At 43.1% G+C, this 21,556-nt stretch overlaps 1 protein-coding gene across 3 annotated transcripts in view; it reads right to left on the reverse strand.

Annotated features, from left to right (window-relative positions):
• The window catches only part of LOC139746748 (transmembrane protein 214-B-like), a 51,197-nt gene that overhangs the window by 23,654 nt on the left and 5,987 nt on the right, over window positions 1–21,556 (reverse strand). For all 3 annotated transcript variants that reach the window (XM_071658252.1, XM_071658253.1, XM_071658251.1), the window contains exons 7-9: window positions 16,603–16,704; window positions 14,005–14,116; window positions 10,482–10,630 (exon numbers count right to left, since the gene is read on the reverse strand). In XM_071658252.1, the coding sequence (XP_071514353.1) occupies window positions 10,482–10,630; window positions 14,005–14,116; window positions 16,603–16,704 (363 nt within the window). The remainder of the gene's footprint in view (window positions 1–10,481; window positions 10,631–14,004; window positions 14,117–16,602; window positions 16,705–21,556) is intronic.

Here is a 21,556-nt window from a genome sequence, read left to right on the forward strand (position 1 = left end):
TCATCAACCAGGGTGGTATGTTACTGGTACTACCCACTTGGGTATTGGGAGAGTTAGTGATAGCTGTGTGGTGAGTCAACACTTCAATGGTTGTCAAGTTGCACTCCTTTGACCCAGGTAGCTGTCTTTTCTTTCTGCATCACCTACAAGTGAACTGCTGTCATTCTGTCCACAAACATACAATTTCTCCTTGTCACAGATAACACTTGATAACATTTAAGTGACAACTCATTCTTCATAACTCTAGATTTGCCTGCAGTGAAATTTCCACTAGCTCTTCCATTTGGCAAAATGGTAGAAGCATTATATACAAGTAATTCATAAGATATTCAGTAGTAGTAGTAGGTAGGAGCATTAACTGGGAGCATAAGGTATGAGTAGTAGGTTGGAACATAAGGTAGGAATACTGGGTAGAAGTTGCAAGTAGGAACATCAGTCAGCAGACTGAAAACACTGCACTATAGTTGTTCTCAGCCAGTAGGCTGTTAAAGGTGAGGCACTAAAGGCTAAGAAGTGGCACTAGTATGGAGACTCTTTTGCCATAGACACCCTCTTAAGGGAGTTCCCAACAGGACTGAGCATCAAAGATACAGATAGATAGACATGCTATTTTTCTATTCCCTTCTAAATCTCTGATGCCTGTTCCCTCCAGGAGTTCCCATCAAGGGGGTGGCCACGGCAAAAGAGTCTCTCCTTAACCTTGACCTTACATGCCTCCCTCACATACACAATTCTACTTATTCTATGATTTCTCTCCCTTTAGAACTTTAACTATTTCTCAATGTCACAGGTGGTCTTCCTCTCCCACCAACCCCTTTAATCATATTATCATACACTCATCTTGTAAGTACCCCCTTTTGCTCTCTTACTACTATGCAAAACTAATATGAATATCACAAAAAGCTATCAGCTAAGGAAGGAAACATCCTCACTTGGTTCCCTCCTCCATTCTTTCTTTTGGAATGCCATATTAAAAGAAAGGATTATGAGCATGTCAACTGCCAGCCAGTTGCCTTCTACGACATACAGGAGAGGTTGGTAAATTTTTTTTTCATCTATCCCCAAAAATATATATACACGTTATTATTTCATGTGTGGCAGGGAGGCGACGGGGATGAATAAAGGCAGCAAGTATGAATTATGTACATGTGTATATATGTAAGTGCGAATAGTATGAAAGAAAAAGAAAAGCTGGTGACTGAGTTTGGAAAAGTGTGTGGAAGAAGAAAGTTAAGAGTAAATGTGAATAAGAGCAAGGTTATTAGGACAGTAGGGTTGAGGGTCAAGTCAATTGGGAGGTGAGTTTGAATGGAGAAAAACTGGAGGAAGTGAAGTGTTTTAGATATCTGGGAGTGGATCTGGCAGCAGATGGAACCATGGAAGTGGAAGTGGATCATAGGGTGGGGGAGGGGGGCGAAAATTCTGGGGGCCTTGAAGAATGTGTGGAAGTCGAGAACATTATCTCGGAAAGCAAAAATGGGTATGTTTGAAGGAATAGTGGTTCCAACAATGTTGTATGGTTGCGAGGCGTGGGCTATGGATAGAGTTGTGCGCAGGAGGATGGATGTGCTGGAAATGAGATGTTTGAGGACAATGTGTGGTGTGAGGTGGTTTGATCGAGTGAGTAACGTAAGGGTAAGAGAGATGTCTGGAAATAAAAAGAGCGTGGTTGAGAGAGCAGAAGAGGGTGTTTTGAAGTGGTTTGGGCACATGGAGAGAATGAGTGAGGAAAGATTGACCAAGAGGATATATGTGTCGGAGGTGGAGGGAACGAGGAGAAGAGGGAGACCAAATTGGAGGTGGAAAGATGGAGTGAAAAAGATTTTGTGTGATCGGGGCCTGAACATGCAGGAGGGTGAAAGGAGGGCAAGGAATAGAGTGAATTGGAGCGATGTGGTATACCGGGGTTGACGTGCTGTCAGTGGAGTGAATCAAGGCATGTGAAGCGTCTGGGGTAAACCATGGAAAGCTGTGTAGGTATGTATATTTGCGTGTGTGGACGTATGCATATACATGTGTATGGGGGGGGGGGGCATTTCTTTCATCTGTTTCCTTGCGCTACCTCGCAAACGCGGGAGACAGCGACAAAGTATAATAATAAAAAAAAAATTATATCGCTACCTCGCTAACGCGGGAAATGGCGAATAGTTAAAAAAAAAAAAAAACCAGATATAACAAATATTTAGTAATTCATATAATAGTTGGTAGTAGCTGTAGGTAGCCAACAACCAGGGAGGTATATTACCAGTTCTACCACCTGGGTACTGGGAGGGCTAATGCTGGCTGTGTAGTTGCCAGCACTTCAGTGGTTGTTAAGCAGCAATCCTCTGACCCAGATAGCAATCTTTTCTTCCTGCCTCACCCACATGTGGACTATTAGCATTCTGTTCACAAACATACAATATCTCCCTCTCATACATAACACTTGACAACACTTAACTCATACAGCTCATTCTTCATAACTCTAGATTTGCCTGCAGTGAAATTTCCACTAGCTCTTCCATTTGGCAAATGGTAGAAGCATTATATACAAGTAATTCATAAGATATTCAGTAGTAGTAGTAGGAGCATTAACTGGGAGCATAAGGTATGAGTAGTAGGTTGGAACATAAGGTAGGAATACTGGGTAGAAGTTGCAAGTAGGAACATCAGTCAGCAGACTGAAAACACTGCACTATAGTTGTTCTCAGCCAGTAGGCTGTTAAAGGTGAGGCACTAAAGGCTAAGAAGTGGCACTAGTATGGAGACTCTTTTGCCATAGACACCCTCTTAAGGCAGTTCCCAACAGGACTGAGCATCAAAGATACAGATAGATAGACATGCTATTTTTCTATTCCCTTCTAAATCTCTGATGCCTGTTCTCCCTCCATGGAGTTTTCCCATCAAGGGGGTGGCCACGGCAAAAGAGTCTCTCCTTAACCTTGACCTTACATGCCTCCCTCACATACACAATTCTACTTATTCTATGATTTCTCTCCTTTAGAACTTTAACTATTTCTCAATGTCACAGGTGGTCTTTCCTCTCCCACCAACCCCTTTAATCATATTATCATACACTCATCTTGTAAGTACCCCTTTTGCTCTCTTACTACTATGCAAAACTAATATGAATATCACAAAAAGCTATCAGCTAAGGAAGGAAACATCCTCACTTGGTTCCCTCCTCCATTCTTTCTTTTGGAATGCCATATTAAAAGAAAGGATTATGAGCATGTCAACTGCCAGCCAGTTGCCTTCTACGACATACAGGAGAGGTTGGTAAATTTTTTTTTCATCTATCCCCAAAAATATATATACACGTTATTATTTCATGTGTGGCAGGGAGGCGACGGGGATGAATAAAGGCAAGCAAGTATGAATATGTACATGTGAATATATGTATATGTCTGTGTATGTGTAGGTATGTATATTTGCGTGTGTGGACGTATGCATATACATGTGTATGGGGGGGGGGGGGGTGGGGGGGGGGGGGGGGTGGGGGGGGGGGGGGGGGTGGGGGGGGGGGGGGGTGGGGGGGGGGGGGGGTGGGGGGGGGGGGGGGGTGGGGGGGGGGGGGGGGGGGGGGGGGGGGGGGGGGGTGGGGGGGGGGGGGGGTGGGGGGGGGGGGGGGTGGGGGGGGGGGGGGGGGTGGGGGGGGGGGGGGGGTGGGGGGGGGGGGGGGTGGGGGGGGGGGGGGGGGGGTGGGGGGGGGGGGGGGTGGGGGGGGGGGGGGTGGGGGGGGGGGGGGGGGTGGGGGGGGGGGGGGGGGTGGGGGGGGGGGGGTGGGGGGGGGGGGGGGGGGGTGGGGGGGGGGGGGGGGGGGGTGGGGGGGGGGGGGGGGGGGGGGGGTGGGGGGGGGGGGGGGGGTGGGGGGGGGGGGGGGGGTGGGGGGGGGGGGGGGGGGGGGGGGTGGGGGGGGGGGGGTGGGGGGGGGGGGGGGGGTGGGGGGGGGGGGGTGGGGGGGGGGGGGGGGGGGGTGGGGGGGGGGGGGTGGGGGGGGGGGGGGGTGGGGGGGGGGGGGGGGGGTGGGGGGGGGGGGGGGGGTGGGGGGGGGGGGGGTGGGGGGGGGGGGGGGGGGTGGGGGGGGGGGGGGGGTGGGGGGGGGGGGGGGGGGGGGGGGGTGGGGGGGGGGGGGGGGGGGTGGGGGGGGGGGGGGGGGGGGGGGTGGGGGGGGGGGGGGGTGGGGGGGGGGGGGGGGGGGGGTGGGGGGGGGGGGGGGGTGGGGGGGGGGGGGGTGGGGGGGGGGGGGGGGGGGGGGGGGGGGGGGTGGGGGGGGGGGGGGGGTGGGGGGGGGGGGGGGTGGGGGGGGGGGGGGGGGGGGGGGGGGGTGGGGGGGAGGTGGGTGAATGGTTTGGGTAAGTGATGAATGTATGGAAGGAGAGAACGTTGTCTCAGAGCAAAAATGGGTATGTTATGGGGTATGTTTGAATGAATAATAGGGGGAAAGAATACTTCCCACGTATTCCCTGCGTGTGTTGTCGTAGAAGGCGAGTAAAAGGGAAGGGAGCAGGGGGCTGGATATCCTCTTTTTTTTTTCCCCCCCCTAAAAAAAAAGGAACGGAGAAGGGGGCCAGGTGAGGATATTCCCTCTAAGGCATAGTCCTTGTTCGTAACGCTCCTCGCTCATGCAGGAAATGGTGAATAGTATGAAAAGAAAAAGAAAAAGTTCCAACAATGTTGTATGGTTGCGAGGCGTGGGCTATGGATAGAGTTGTGCGCAGGAGGATGGATGTGCTGGAAATGAGATGTTTGAGGACAATGTGTGGTGTGAGGTGGTTTGATCGAGTGAGTAATCAAAGGGTAAGAGAGATGTGTGGAAATAAAAAGAGTGTGGTTGAGAGAGCAGAAGAGGGCATGTTGAAATGGTTTAGACATATGGAGAGAATGAGTGAGGAAAGATTGACAAAGAGGATATGTGTCAGAGGTGGAGGATCAAGGGGAAGCAGAAGACCCAAATTGGATGTGAAAGGGTGCAAGGAATAGAGTGAATTGGAATGATGTGATATACTGGGGTCGATGTGCTGTCAATGGATTGAACCAGGGCATGTGATGCATCTGGGGTAATCCATGGAAAGTTTTGTGGGGCCTGGACGTGGAAAGGGAGCTGTGGTTTCTGTGCATTATACATGACAGCTAGAGACTGTGTGTGAACGAATGTGGCCTTTGTTGTCCGGGAAGTGCAGATAAATATAAGAATTAGGATTCATCACTATTGGCTAACTTCCTCATGCCAAAGACAACACTAAACCAACCCATTCCACAAGAAATAAATACATTTCTTTTTCTCACACATGCTCACTATTTCCTGCATGAGTGAGGTAGCAACAGAAACATGACTGATCCTTAAAAGAAGAAAAAAAAATCCTCATTTGGCTTCTTTGTGCATCCCTTCTTTTGGAAAGTAATAAAAGAGGGGAGGATTGCCAGCCCCCACTCCTGAAGTAAATATATAACAAACAAAATATTTCATCATATTGTTTTTCAAGTAATTAATGTGAGAATGGGAGGTATGTAAGGACAGGGATAAGTGGAGACTCGTTTGACATGTTAATTATGACTACTCTTGACATGTTAATTATGACTACTCTTCAAGCAAATGAGAAAAAAAATCAATTCCTTTTTACTTACAAGGTTTTCTTCTGAAACCTGTTGTTGGGAACTGCAAAAATCTTCTGAGGAAGATAATTCTGTGATACTGCCTTTAGCAGAAAGGCCTTCTTTTTCATATGAAATGTCAGATGATATTTCTAGTTGTGATGCATTTTCTAACAATGTTTTGCCAAGTGAACATGACCCAGTTTCCTGATCCTTTACATTGCAGTTTGTATACATTTGAGGGCAGCTACAGTCACCAGGATTAAAGTTGTAAGAGTGCCTGAACCGTTTCTCTAAATCTGTGAGTTTTGCATCAAGCACATACTGATCATATTCCAGGCCACATACCGTGTCCTTTAGGTGGTTATACTTCCCTTCAATTATTCTCACCTGGTCTTGCAAATTACCAAGGTGATCCACCAACTTGCATACTGTTTTTAAAGCTGCATTCTTGACTTCATCCCTCACTGGTAATAAACTGCCAATTGTAACAGATTGTGAACCTGCCTGAGATAATTTACTGAGGGATTCAGTGATATATAATGGTTGTAATGATGTCTGGGACCTTAAACCATCTCTGATTGGATGGGCTTTACTCCATTTCTCATAATGCTCATTCTCAGATTCAGTAAAACTTGGGTTAGTAAAGTAATACTTCCTTTCACAGTATTCACTTTTTTCTGACAATTCTGCCTTAACCTGTATGTCCTGTGAATGTTTATTGGTGCTCCCATGACTACTTGAAATCACACTAATGCTACTACCTTTGCCTGAGCTTGACCTGCGAATAAATCTGGATATATTAGAGGAGCATTTGACTCTTGGTTCAAGGAGATCTTCTTGACTGCTGAATACACTGCCATCAGTCTCTGGTATCCCACTACTTAACAGTCCATCAGTCACATCTGAATCATCATTCAGCAAATCATCTGAGCTACTGTTGCCACTTTTGTATTTCTGACGGGCAGATCTAGTGTTCAGCTTTTTTTTTCTCAAAGGACACTCTAACAAATCTTCTTTGCTACTGTATAAACTTCCATCTGTAGAAGGTTTCCTAAATGGGCTTCTTCCATAGCAATGATATGAGTTTGATGCACGAACATATGAGAATCTGCATGGAATTTCTTGGGACTGGTCAATACACAATTGTTTTGACTGCTGACTTGAGGGTCTTGATAAAGGCATAGAGAAGAAATTATTCTGATTGTTTCCATCCAATGATGAACCATGTTTGGTTTTACTATGCATTATTTTTCAAATGTTCAAGTAAAACCAATACAAAGTAATTGCAAGAAAAAGAAATCATGCAATTCACAAATCTGAAATATCACATCTTTTATACAAGCTGTAAACACGACACTATGTATTGATCTATCCCACCATCGGAAGTGGAAACTTCTATGGTTAAGGTACCCTTTGTAAGTCAGCGTCACCTATGAAACCTTACAAAGTAGAGGAAGCCTAACCATGACGTCAAGATTAACTCCAACTGCAATCCTTCTTCACCCTATCTTTACCAAAATAACTCAATCACCAGGTCACATTTACAGCCATTTGTTGAAAAAAAACTAGTACCATAATATTTTTTGAGGTAGTACTTGGTAGGCAGTCATCAACCAGGGTGGTATGTTACTGGTACTACCCACTTGGGTATTGGGAGAGTTAGTGATAGCTGTGTGGTGAGTCAACACTTCAATGGTTGTCAAGTTGCACTCCTTTGACCCAGGTAGCTGTCTTTTCTTTCTGCATCACCTACAAGTGAACTGCTGTCATTCTGTCCACAAACATACAATTTCTCCTTGTCACAGATAACACTTGATAACATTTAAGTGACAACTCATTCTTCATAACTCTAGATTTGCCTGCAGTGAAATTTCCACTAGCTCTTCCATTTGGCAAAATGGTAGAAGCATTATATACAAGTAATTCATAAGATATTCAGTAGTAGTAGTAGGTAGGAGCATTAACTGGGAGCATAAGGTATGAGTAGTAGGTTGGAACATAAGGTAGGAATACTGGGTAGAAGTTGCAAGTAGGAACATCAGTCAGCAGACTGAAAACACTGCACTATAGTTGTTCTCAGCCAGTAGGCTGTTAAAGGTGAGGCACTAAAGGCTAAGAAGTGGCACTAGTATGGAGACTCTTTTGCCATAGACACCCTCTTAAGGCAGTTCCCAACAGGACTGAGCATCAAAGATACAGATAGATAGACATGCTATTTTTCTATTCCCTTCTAAATCTCTGATGCCTGTTCCCTCCAGGAGTTCCCATCAAGGGGGTGGCCACGGCAAAAGAGTCTCTCCTTAACCTTGACCTTACATGCCTCCCTCACATACACAATTCTACTTATTCTATGATTTCTCTCCCTTTAGAACTTTAACTATTTCTCAATGTCACAGGTGGTCTTCCTCTCCCACCAACCCCTTTAATCATATTATCATACACTCATCTTGTAAGTACCCCTTTTGCTCTCTTACTACTATGCAAAACTAATATGAATATCACAAAAAGCTATCAGCTAAGGAAGGAAACATCCTCACTTGGTTCCCTCCTCCATTCTTTCTTTTGGAATGCCATATTAAAAGAAAGGATTATGAGCATGTCAACTGCCAGCCAGTTGCCTTCTACGACATACAGGAGAGGTTGGTAAATTTTTTTTTCATCTATCCCCAAAAATATATATACACGTTATTATTTCATGTGTGGCAGGGAGGCGACGGGGATGAATAAAGGCAGCAAGTATGAATTATGTACATGTGTATATATGTAAGTGCGAATAGTATGAAAGAAAAAGAAAAGCTGGTGACTGAGTTTGGAAAAGTGTGTGGAAGAAGAAAGTTAAGAGTAAATGTGAATAAGAGCAAGGTTATTAGGACAGTAGGGTTGAGGGTCAAGTCAATTGGGAGGTGAGTTTGAATGGAGAAAAACTGGAGGAAGTGAAGTGTTTTAGATATCTGGGAGTGGATCTGGCAGCAGATGGAACCATGGAAGTGGAAGTGGATCATACGGTGGGGGAGGGGGCGAAAATTCTGGGGGCCTTGAAGAATGTGTGGAAGTCGAGAACATTATCTCGGAAAGCAAAAATGGGTATGTTTGAAGGAATAGTGGTTCCAACAATGTTGTATGGTTGCGAGGCGTGGGCTATGGATAGAGTTGTGCGCAGGAGGATGGATGTGCTGGAAATGAGATGTTTGAGGACAATGTGTGGTGTGAGGTGGTTTGATCGAGTGAGTAACGTAAGGGTAAGAGAGATGTCTGGAAATAAAAAGAGCGTGGTTGAGAGAGCAGAAGAGGGTGTTTTGAAGTGGTTTGGGCACATGGAGAGAATGAGTGAGGAAAGATTGACCAAGAGGATATATGTGTCGGAGGTGGAGGGAACGAGGAGAAGAGGGAGACCAAATTGGAGGTGGAAAGATGGAGTGAAAAAGATTTTGTGTGATCGGGGCCTGAACATGCAGGAGGGTGAAAGGAGGGCAAGGAATAGAGTGAATTGGAGCGATGTGGTATACCGGGGTTGACGTGCTGTCAGTGGAGTGAATCAAGGCATGTGAAGCGTCTGGGGTAAACCATGGAAAGCTGTGTAGGTATGTATATTTGCGTGTGTGGACGTATGCATATACATGTGTATGGGGGGGGGGGGCATTTCTTTCATCTGTTTCCTTGCGCTACCTCGCAAACGCGGGAGACAGCGACAAAGTATAATAATAAAAAAAAAATTATATATATTATGACTGAGTTTGGTAAAGTGTGTGAAAGAAGAAAGTTAAGAGTAAATGTGAATAAGAGCAAGGTTATTAGGTACAGTAGGGTTGAGGGTCAAGTCAATTGGGAGGTAAGTTTGAATGGAGAAAAACTGGAGGAAGTAAAGTGTTTTAGATATCTGGGAGTGGATCTGGCAGCGGATGGAACCATGGAAGCGGAAGTGGATCATAGGGTGGGGGAGGGGGCGAAAATCCTGGGAGCCTTGAAGAATGTGTGGAAGTTGAGAACATTATCTCGGAAAGCAAAAATGGGTATGTTTGAAGGAATAGTGGTTCCAACAATGTTGTATGGTTGCGAGGCGTGGGCTATGGATAGAGTTGTGCGCAGGAGGATGGATGTGCTGGAAATGAGATGTTTGAGGACAATGTGTGGTGTGAGGTGGTTTGATCGAGTAAGTAACGTAAGGATAAGAGAGATGTGTGGAAATAAAAAGAGCGTGGTTGAGAGAGCAGAAGAGGGTGTTTTGAAATGGTTTGGGCACATGGAGAGAATGAGTGAGGAAAGATTGACCAAGAGGATATATGTGTCGGAGGTGGAGGGAACGAGGAGAAGTGGGAGACCAAATTGGAGGTGGAAAGATGGAGTGAAAAAGATTTTGTGTGATCGGGGCCTGAACATGCAGGAGGGTGAAAGGAGGGCAAGGAATAGAGTGAATTGGATCGATGTGGTTGGGCCATTTCTTTCGTCTGTTTCCTTGCGCTACCTCGCAAACGCGGGAGACAGCGAAAAAAAAAAAAAAAAAAAAAAATTTATTTTGCTTTGTCGCTGTCTCCCGCATTAGTGAGGTAGCGCAAGGAAACAGACGAAAGAATGGCCCAACCCACACACATACACATGTATATACATACACATCCACACGCAAATATACATACCTATTCTTTCTACATTCATCATCAAATAGCAAAATTTATGGGTGAAAAAGTGCTAAAAATGATTCGACAAGTCTACCCAAATCAAGGTTAAGCAAGTGACTGATGGGATTGGCTTTCTTTCTCTCAATACCTCACAACTGTGCCATTATTTTACACACCTCAGTAGGATATTGTATGACTTTTAAGTCCCAAGGGACAAATTGTAACATTTATTATCTAAGGCACTATCCCTTCAAACCAAATCAGTAACAATAATCATTTAAACTTATGTACCTTAGTTGCCTCTGTAGCTTCTATAGCTCCCACTACAGTATGGGCCTTGTGAGCCATCTGCTTGTTGGTTTCGAAAAACCCTTGTATTGTCTGCCGCACTTCTTTCCTCTGAACTCGCAATGACTGACTCAGAATCTTCCATTCTTTACCTGTTACAAAAAGATAAATTTTAATAATTAATATTTGAATGGAGAAAAATTGGAGGAAAAGAAGTGTTTTAGATATCTGGGAGTGGAATTAGTGGAAGTGAGTCACAGGGTGGGGGAGGGGGTGAAGGTTCTGGGAGTGATGAATGTATGGAAGGAGAGAACGTTGTCTCAGAGCAAAAATGGGTATGTTTATGGGTATGTTTGAATGAATAATAGGGGGAAAGAATACTTCCCACGTATTCCCTGCGTGTCGTAGAAGGCGAGTAAAAGGGAAGGGAGCAGGGGGCTGGATATCCTCTTTTTTTTTTCCCCCCCTAAAAAAAGGAACGGAGAAGGGGGCCAGGTGAGGATATTCCCTCTAAGGCATAGTCCTCTGTTCTTAACGCTACCTCGCTCATGCAGGAAATGGTGAATAGTATGAAAAAGAAAAAGAAAAAGTTCCAACAATGTTATATGGTTGTGAGGCATAGGCTGTAGATAGGGTTGTATGGAGGAGGGTGGATGTGTTGGAAATTAAGTGTTTGAGAACAATATGTGGTGTGAGGTGGTTTGATCGAGTGAGTAATCAAAGGGTAAGAGAGATGTGTGGAAATAAAAAGAGTGTGGTTGAGAGAGCAGAAGAGGGCATGTTGAAATGGTTTAGACATATGGAGAGAATGAGTGAGGAAAGATTGACAAAGAGGATATGTGTCAGAGGTGGAGGGATCAAGGGGAAGCAGAAGACCAAATTGGATGTGGAAGGATGGAGTGAAAAAGATTTGAGCTATCGGGATTTGAAAGGAATGAGTGAATTGGAACAATGTGGTATATCGGGGTCGACGTGCTGTCAATGGACTGAACAAAGGCATGTGAAGCATCTGGGGTAAACCATGGAAAGATCTGTGGGGCCTGGATGTGGATAGGGAGTTGTGGTTTTGGTGCATTACATATGACAGCTAGAGACCGAGTGTGAACAAATGTGGCCTTTTTGTCTGTTTTCCTGGCACTACCTCGCTGAAGTGGGGGGGTAATGATGCTGTTTCCTGTGGTGGAGTAGTGACAGGAATGGATGAAGGCAAGCAAGTATGAATATGTACGTGAGGGTGAAAGCCGTGCAAGGAATAGAGTGAATTGGAATGATGTGGTATACCGGGGTCGACGTGCTGTCAATGGATTGAATCAGGGCATATGAAGCATCAGGGGTAAACCATGGAAAGTTTTGTGGGGCCTGGATGTGGAAAGGGAGCTGTGGTTTCGGTGCATTACACATGACAGCTAGAGACTGAGTGTGAATGAATGTAGCATTTTGCCTTTTTCGAGCACTACCTCGCAGGGGGAAGGGGGGATGCTATTTCATGTGTGGCAGGGTGGCGACAGGAATGAATAAAGGCAGCAAGTATAAATATGTAAATGTGTATATATGTATATGTCTGTGTATGTGTAGGTATGTATATGTTGAAATGTATAGGTATATAAATGTGCATGTGTCAGCGTGTATGTATATATATATGTGCATGTGGGTGGGTTGGGCCATTCTCTCATCTGTTTCCTTGCACTAATCTCGCTAACATGGGAGACAGTGACAAAGCATAAAAAAATATATAATGTATATGTTGATATGTATATGTATGTATATGTGCATATGTTATCCCTAGGGATAGGGGAGAAAGAATACTTCCCATGTATTCCCTGCGTGTTGTAGAAGGGGAGGGAGCAGCGGACTGGAAATCCTCCCCTCTCATTTTTAATCTTTCAAAAGAAGGAACAGAGAAGGGGGGCAGGTGAGGATATTTCTTAAAAGTCTCAGTAATCTGTCCTTAACGCTACCTTGCTAGCACGGGAAACGGCGAATAGTATGAAAAAAAAGTGCATATGTGGGCGTTTATGTACACATACGTGTATATGAGTGGATGGGCCATTCTTTGTCTGTTTCCTGGCACTAACTCGCTATCACAGGAAACAGCAATTAAGTATAATAAATAAATATATCGCTACCTCGCTAACGCGGGAAATGGCGAATAGTTAAAAAAAAAAAAAAAAAAAAACCAGATATAACAAATATTTAGTAATTCATATAATAGTTGGTAGTAGCTGTAGGTAGCCAACAACCAGGGAGGTATATTACCAGTTCTACCCACCTGGGTACTGGGAGGGCTAATGCTGGCTGTGTAGTTGCCAGCACTTCAGTGGTTGTTAAGCAGCAATCCTCTGACCCAGATAGCAATCTTTTCTTCCTGCCTCACCCACATGTGGACTATTAGCATTCTGTTCACAAACATACAATATCTCCCTCTCATACATAACACTTGACAACACTTAACTCATACAGCTCATTCTTCATAACTCTTTGATAGGAGTTCCTGGAGAGAACGGGCATCAGATATATAGATAGAGAGTATGCTAGTTATGCAGACTCTATTGCCATGGCCACCCCCATGAGGGAGTTCCATGTGGGAACAGGCATCAGTGATATAGATTAAATAAATAGATAGATGACAAATAACCACTAATGAAGCAAAACTAACTATTTTTATCCTTTCTCTAATACTTACTAAGCCTCTATAGACATATTATACCAAGAAGATTTCAATATTCATATTCATGTCATGTTTGCAAACATGCAATCACTGCCATAAACATCCAAAGTGGATTAATTTTTCTGTTAATGTCAGTAGCAACTGTTACAAAGCTTGAGTGAGTGTACTAAAAATGTGCACTAGTGTATGGGTAAAGTAAAACATCTGAGCAGAACACCAAAGTTTGGCTGTTTTCACAAAAAGATGGTTCTACACCTATAAATATCTAAAATATCAGTGTTTATAGTTCAGTTTTTATCATTTCTGTTTCATTATGGTTATCAGTTCATAATGATATATATTACTTCTCTTGCCTTTAAATTCTTTCCTGGATTTTTCTTTTGAGTTACCAGCCTTCTAATCAATCTTCTTGTTCCCATCCTTGTACTCACCATTTTCTACATCTTTCTCCACTATCTTCCCTCTTCTTTCAGGTGGGCTCTGGATGCCCTTAATCCATCTCATTCTAGGACATCCTGCTGAATGTCTTACTTCTGGGATCCAGTTCAAATACTTCTTGACATATCTGTCCTCCTATTTTATTAAACTGTTACTGTATTCCATGCTTTGTACATTATTATTTTCAAAATATTTCTAATACAGACTTAACAATAAAATCTAAGAAAAAAGAACCACATTGGAAGAAAAAGCTCTCTTTTTTTTCTTCCTATCTTCCAATATGTAACACATGGCAACTGGTTTTGCAGATGCAAGTACAAAACATAACCATTTTTCATATTATTATCTACAAACCTGTATTACTCATATACAAGCTGCTGGAAGAGAAATAAATGAAAGAAAATTGTAAGTTTAACAAACCTAAATGATTCAGTAGAACTGATGACTGTGGCAAATGCTTGAGGTAAAGTTGTGACCATATACTCCAGCAATGGGGGTCCTGAGTTAGGCACTGAACGAGACATGTCAGCAACTGGTGGGCAGAAACACACATTATAATATTTATAACATATAACATATATATGGAGAGAATGAGTGAGGAAAGGTTGACAAAGAGGATATATGTGTCAGAGGTGGAGGGAACAAGAAGTGGGAGACCAAATTGGAGGTGGAAGGATGGAGTGAAAAAGATTTTGAGCAATCGGGGCCTGAACATACAGGAGGATGAAAGGCGTGCAAGGAATAGAGTGAATCGGAATGATGTGGTGTACCGGGGTCAACGTGCTGTCACTGGATTGAACCAGGGTATGTGAAGCGTCTGGGGTAAATTATGGAAAGTTTTGTGGGGCCTAGATGTGGAAAGAGAGCTGTAGTTTCGGTGAATTTCACATGACAGCAAGAGACTTGAGTGTGAGCGAATGAGGCCTTCATTGTCTTTTCCTAGTGCTACCTCCTGCGCGTGCACACGGGGGGGGGTCCATGTGTGGTGGGGATGGGAATGGATGAAGGCAGCAAGTATGAATATGTACATGTGAATATATGTATATGTCTATGTATGTATATGTAAGTATACATTGAAATGTATAGGTATGTATATGTGTGTGAGCGTGTATGTATATACATGTATGTGTGGGTGGGTTGGGAGACAGCAACAAAGTATATAATAATAGTAAATGTTATACATGTTATAGTGATGAGGGACAAGTTAACTGAGATGTAAGTTTGAATGGAGAAAATTTGGAGTAAGTGATATGCTTTAGATATCTGGGAGTGTACTTAGCAGCAGATGGAACCATAGAAGTGTGAGTCAAAAGGTGGGGGAAGGGGCAAAGGTTCTGGGAGAGATAAAGAATGTGTGGAAGGAGATAACATTATCTAAGAGAGCAAAAATGGGTATCTCTCAAGGATAGTAGTTCTAACAATGTTATATGGTTGCAAGGCATGGGTTATAGATAGGGTTGTACGGAGGATGGTGGATGTGTTGGAAATGAAATGTTTGAGGACAATATGTGGTGTGAGGTGGTTTGTTCGAGTAAGTAATGAAAGGGTAAGAGATGTGTGGAAATAAAAAGTGTGTGGTTCAGAGAGCAGAAGAGGGTGTGTTGAAATGGTATTTACACTCCGGATCTCCACAGTCGTAAAAATAATATTCTATACAAGGATGAAACAATCCTTTACAATCAAAGTTACAGCAACAGATCAAATGATAATTTTAAGAACCTTGATAGTACTTCTAATTTTTCAAGGGCAAACTTGGTTTTCTGAGTAACGCTGAGCTTCCAAGATACAATTGTAGTGATCCCATGTAAGGCTGAATGGTAAAGTCATAGAGCTATCAAGGGAGATAGGAAATTTGAAAAGAGTTTTAGAAAGAATAAATTACGTTTCAGAGGCTTTAAATTTACAAGGTTACATCTGACCCATTTAAAAATCCTATTGATATCTGAGTTTATAATGCTTGGTGTGGCACATCAAGATGGAAACTCAGAAAAGATGTTGCATATGTAAAAGCAGTGGAGGAATGCAGGCTCTGCATCATCAACATATGGGCATCTGAAAAAAAAACATTTAAACACCCTAAGCCATTTAAACCCAGCACATTGTTGATGTTTAAACCTTGGCACAACACCAAGAATTTTATATCTTGGCAAGTTGCTGCCAATTAGAGGCACAACCCAACTAATAATTGTATTATGATCCACTTCCATTTTCATCTTCTCTGCTTGGAGCCTGCTCTTCTGATTTTTTTTTTTTTTTTTTTTCATACTATTCGCTATTTCCCACGATAGCGAGGTAGCGTTAAGAACAGAGGACTAGGCCTTTGAGGGAATATCCTCACCTGGACCTCTCCTCTGTTCCTTCTTTTGGAAAAAAAAAAAAAAAAAAAAAAAAAAAAAAAAACGAGAGGGGAGGATTTCCAGCCCCCCGCTCCCTTCCCTTTTAGTCGCCTTCTACGACACGCAGGGAATACGTGGGAAGTATTCTTTCTCCCCTATCCCCAGGGAATAGATATATCCAAATATATGTAACTGGTAGTTACCATCATATAAACCTCATATAATTCCACTGGTTTACACAGTGCAGGTGAGTTAGCTGGTGGTTTACTGTGGGTAACAAAAGACTACCTCTGCTCTGATAGGTGAAACAGTGCTGCTGAAAATGTAGGAAAACTAGTATCGTGCCACTGTGCAATACAAATTCAGGAAGTGGAGAAAAAATAGAACTAATAATGATGGCTTTCTACTTAACCACCAGATCTCATACCATGACAGCACTTAAAGAGTTAAGAAGTCATGTGAAATAAAAATTACACTATTATTTCAGTAACAGACCTTACACGACAAAATTTGCATTGCCTAACCTATGATTACAATAGATTATGAAATAATCTTGCAAAGTAAAGTTTCCAAATTGACTTACAATACATGATGCTCTAAACTGGAAACTGTAGATAGAAACTATTTACATACAAGCACAATTCACTTAACTAGTTCAATATCCGTATGTCAAAAGACTAACCTCCACTTTTAAGGGAAGAGAGACACTTGGGTCCAATCGATGCAAAAAAGATGGAAAGAAGTTCTTCAAAGTTATTTCTGGGGTTGAACTGAATGCTGCTGTCTGAAAAATTAAAATTGAAAGGTCAAAAAAAAAAAAAAAAAATCCTTATGTATATCATGGAAATAACAGAAGTTAAGAATATTTGTATAAATATTGAGTAGGAATGAAAGAAAAGTGAACAACTTGAAATGCAACGGAATGTAATAATCAAGAATGATTTTCAGACATGAATTCAATTATATATTTTTATTCTATCTATTATACTTTGTCGGTCTCCCGCGTTAGCAAGGTAGCGCAAAGAAACAGAGGAAAGAACGGCCCAACCCACCCACATACACGTGTATATACATAAACGCTCATACATGAACATATTCATACATGCTGCCTTCATCCATTTCTCAAGCCTCCCAACCACACATGAAATGGCACCCCCCTCCCCCATGTGTGCACAAGGTAGCACTAGGAAAAGACAACAAAGGCCACATTCGTTCACACTCAGTCTCTAGCTGTCATGTGTAATGCACTGAAACCACAGCTCCCTTTCCACATCCAGGCCCCACAAAACTTTTGGTTTACCCCAGACGCTTCACATGCCCTTGTTCAATCCAATGACAGCATGTCGACCCCAGTATACCACATCGCCAATTCACTCTATTCCTTGCACACCTTTCACCCTCCTTGTATGTTCAGGCCCCAATTGCTCAAAATCTATTTCACTCCATCCTTCCTCCTCCAATTTGGTCTTCCACTTCTCATTCCCTCCACCCCTGACACATATATTCTCTTTGTCAGTCTTTCCTCTCTCATTTTCTCCATGTGACCAAACCATTTCAATACACTCTCTTCTGCTCTCTCAACCACACTCTTTTTATTACCACACATCTTTCTTACCCTTTCATTACTTACTCGATCAAACCACCTCACACCACATATTGTCCTCAAACATCTCATTTCCAACACATACACCCTCCTCCACACAACCCTATCCATAACCCATGCCTCACAACCATATAAAATTGTTGGAACCACTATTCCTTCAAACATACCCATTTTTGCTCTCCAAGATAACATTCTCGCCTTCCAAACATTCTTCAACGCTCCCAGAACCTTCGCCCCCTCCCCACCCTGTGACTCACTTCCGCTTCCATGGTTAAATCTGCTGCTAAATCCACTCCCAGATATCTAAAACACTTAACTTCCTCCAGTTTTTCTGCATTCAAAGTTACCTCCCAATTTACTTGTCCCTCAACCCTACTGAACCTAATAACCTTGCTCTTATTCACATTTACTCTCAGCTTTCTTCTTTCACACACTTTACCAAACTCAGTCTCCAACTTCTGCAGTTTCTCACCTGAATCAGCCACTAGTGCCGTATCATCAGCGAACAACTGACTCACTTCCCAAGCCCTCTCATCCACAACGACTGCATACTTGCCCCTCTCTCCAAAACTCTTGCATTCACCTCCCTAATAACGCCATCCATAAACAAATTAAACAACCATGGAGACATCACACATCCCTGCCGGAAACCAACATTCACTGAGAACCAATCACTTTCCTCTCTTCCTACTCGTATACATGCCTTACGTCCTCGATAAAAACTCTTCACTGCTTCTAGCAACTTACCTCCCACACCATATGCTCTTAATACCTTCCACAGGTCATCTCTGTGAACTCTATCATATGCCTTCACCAGATCCATAAATGCTACATACAAATCCATTTGTTTTTCTAAGTATTTCTCACATACATTCTTCAAAGCAAACATCTGATCCACAGATCCTCTACCACTTCTGAAACCACAGTTCTTCCCCAATCTGAAGCTCTGTAAATACATATATTTATTTATTATACTTTGTCGCTGTCTCCTGCGTTAGTGAGGTAGCGCAAGGAAACAGATGAAAGAATGGCCCAACCCACCCACATACACATGTATATACATACATGCCCACACACGCACATATACATACCTATACATTTCAACGCATACATACATACACAGACATATACATATATACACATGTACATATTCATACTTGCTGCCTTCATCCATTCCTGTCGCCACCCCACCACACATGAAATAGCACCCCCCCCTCTCCCCACTAGGTAGCACCAGGAAAGTCGACAAAGGCCACATTCATTCACACTCAGTCTCTAGCTGTCGTGTAATGCACCGAAACCACAGCTCCCTTTCCACATCCAGACCCCACAAAACTTTCCATGGTTTACCCCAGACGCTTTACATGCCCTGGTTCAATCTATATACATTTATTTATCAAACTTAATCACATCTGCAAGGTAGCGCCAGGAAACAGACAAAGAAAGAATGGCCCATCCATTCATATATATATATATATATACATAAATGCCCACATATGCACATATACAAATCAACATATACACATATAAATATGTATACATATACATATATGAATATGTATACATACACAGACATATACATATATACACATGTACATTTTCTAATTTTCCAAAAGAGGGAATAGGGAAGGGGGCCAAGTAAGGCATTCCCTTTAAGGCTCAATCCTATGTTCTTAACGCTACCTCGCTAACAAGGGAAATGGCAAAAATGTATATAAAAATAATGAAGCGTCTGGGGTAAACCATGGAAAGGTCTATGGGGCCTGGATGTGGACAGGGAGCTGTGGTTTTGGTGCATTACACATGACAGTAAGAGATTGAGTGTGAACGAATGTAGCCCTTTTTTGTCTGTTTTCCTGTCACTACTTCACTGAAGCAGGTGGTTGCTATGCAGTTTCCTGTGGGATGGGGAAGCGACAGGAATGTATGAAGGCAGGCAAGTACGAATATGTGCATGTGTATGTATGTATATGTCTGTGTATGTGTATGTATATGTTGATAAATGTAGGTATATGTGCAGATTGGGGAAGAGCAGTGTGGTTTCAGAAGTGGGATCAGGTGTTTGCTTTGAAAAAATGTATGTGAGAAATACTTAGAAAAGCAAATGGATTTGTATGTAGCATTTATGGATCTGGAGAAGGCATATGATCGAGTTGATAGAGATGCTCTGTGGAAGGTATTAAGAATACATGGGGTGGGGGGCAAGTTGTTAGAAGCAGTGAAAAGTTTTTATCAGGGATGTAAGGCATGTGTAAGTGTAGGAAGAGAGGAAAGTGATTGGTTCTCAGTGAATGTTGGTTTGCGGCAGGGATGTGTGATGTCTCCTTGGTTGTTTAATTTGTTTATGGATGGGGTTGTTAGGGAGGTGACTGCATGAGTTTTGGAAAGAGGGGCAAGTATGCAGTCTGTTCTGGATGAGAGGGCTTGGAAAGTGAGTCAGTTGTTGTTCGCTGATGATACAGCGCTGGTGGCTGATTCGTGGGAGAAACTGCAGAAGCTGGTGACTGAGTTTGGTAAAGTGTGTGAAAGAAGATAGCTGAGAGTAAATGTGAATAAGAGCAAAGTTATTAAGTACAGTAGGGATGAGGGACAAGTCAATTGGGAGGTAAGTTTAAATGGAGAAAAAATGGAGGAAGTGAAGTGCTTTAGATATCTGGGAGTGGATTTGGCAGTGGATGGAACCATGGAAGCGGAAGTGAATCATAGGGTGGGGGAGGAGGCGAAAGTTATGGGAGCGTTGAAGAATGTGTGAAAGTCGAGAACATTATCTCGGAAAGCAAAAATGGGTATATTTGAAGGAATGGTGGTTCCAACAATGTTATATGGTTGCGAGGCATGGGCTATAGATAGAGTTGTGTGGAGGAGGGTGGATGTGCCGGAAATGAGATGTTTGAGGACAATATGGGGTGTGAGGTGGTTTGATCGAGTAAGTAATAATAAGGTAAGAGAGATGTGTGGTAATAAAAAGAGTGTGGTTGAGAGAGCAGAGGAGGGTGTTTTGAAATGGTTTGGTCACATGGAGAGAATGAGTGAGAAAAGATTGACCAAGAGGATATATGTGTCAGAGGTGGAGGGAATGAGGAGAAGTGGGAGACCAAATTGGAGGTGGAAAGATGGAGTGAAAAAGATTTTGTGTGATCGGGGCCTGAACATGCAGGAGGGTGAAAGGCGTGCAAGGAATAGAGTGAATTGGAACGATGTGGTATACCGGGGTCGACGTGCTGTCAATGGATTGAACCAGGGCATGTGAAGCGTCTGGAGTAAACCAGGGAAAGTTCTGTGGGGCCTGGATGTGGAAAGGAAGCTGTGGTTTCAGTGCATTATACATGACAGCTAGAGACTGAGTGTGAACGAATGTGGCCTTTGTTGTCTTTTCCTAGCACTACCTTGCACATATGCGGGGGGAGGGGGTTGTTATTAAATGTGTGGCGTGGTGGTGATGGGAATGAATAAGGGCAGACAGTATGAGTTATGTACATGTGCATATATGTATACGTCTGTGTGTGTATATATATGTATACGTTGAGATGTATTGGTATGTATATGTGCGTGTGTGGACGTGTATGTATATACATGTTTATGTGGGTGGGTTGGGCCATTCTTTCGTCTGTTTCCAGTATAATATATAATAAATATATTTTCATACATATTTGCCTTATCTTTGTAACACTAGATAATCCAGTATTGAAAGCTATGCTCTAGCCCTGACTTTAGGCAGGAGCATTAGGTAGAAAAATTATGTAGAAACAATAGGCAGGAACATAGACAGGAGCTTGGTAGGAACATTAGTAAGCTGCCTCTGGGAACACTGCACTTTGCCATTGGCTCATTAGGGGTGAGGCACTACATGCTAAAAAGTGGCACTGGAGTTCTCCAGTTATGGACACTTTCCATGTAGCTACCCCCATGAGGGAGTTCCTGAAGGGATGGGCATCTGAGATAGACATATTTCTACTTTTTCCATGAACACTGACAAGCATGATGTGCAGAAAATCTAATCACATGACAAAATGATCTGGACTGATATGATTTA

This window comes from Panulirus ornatus, chromosome 66 (assembly GCF_036320965.1).
Source record: "Panulirus ornatus isolate Po-2019 chromosome 66, ASM3632096v1, whole genome shotgun sequence".
NCBI classification, from domain to species: Eukaryota; Metazoa; Arthropoda; class Malacostraca; order Decapoda; family Palinuridae; genus Panulirus; species Panulirus ornatus.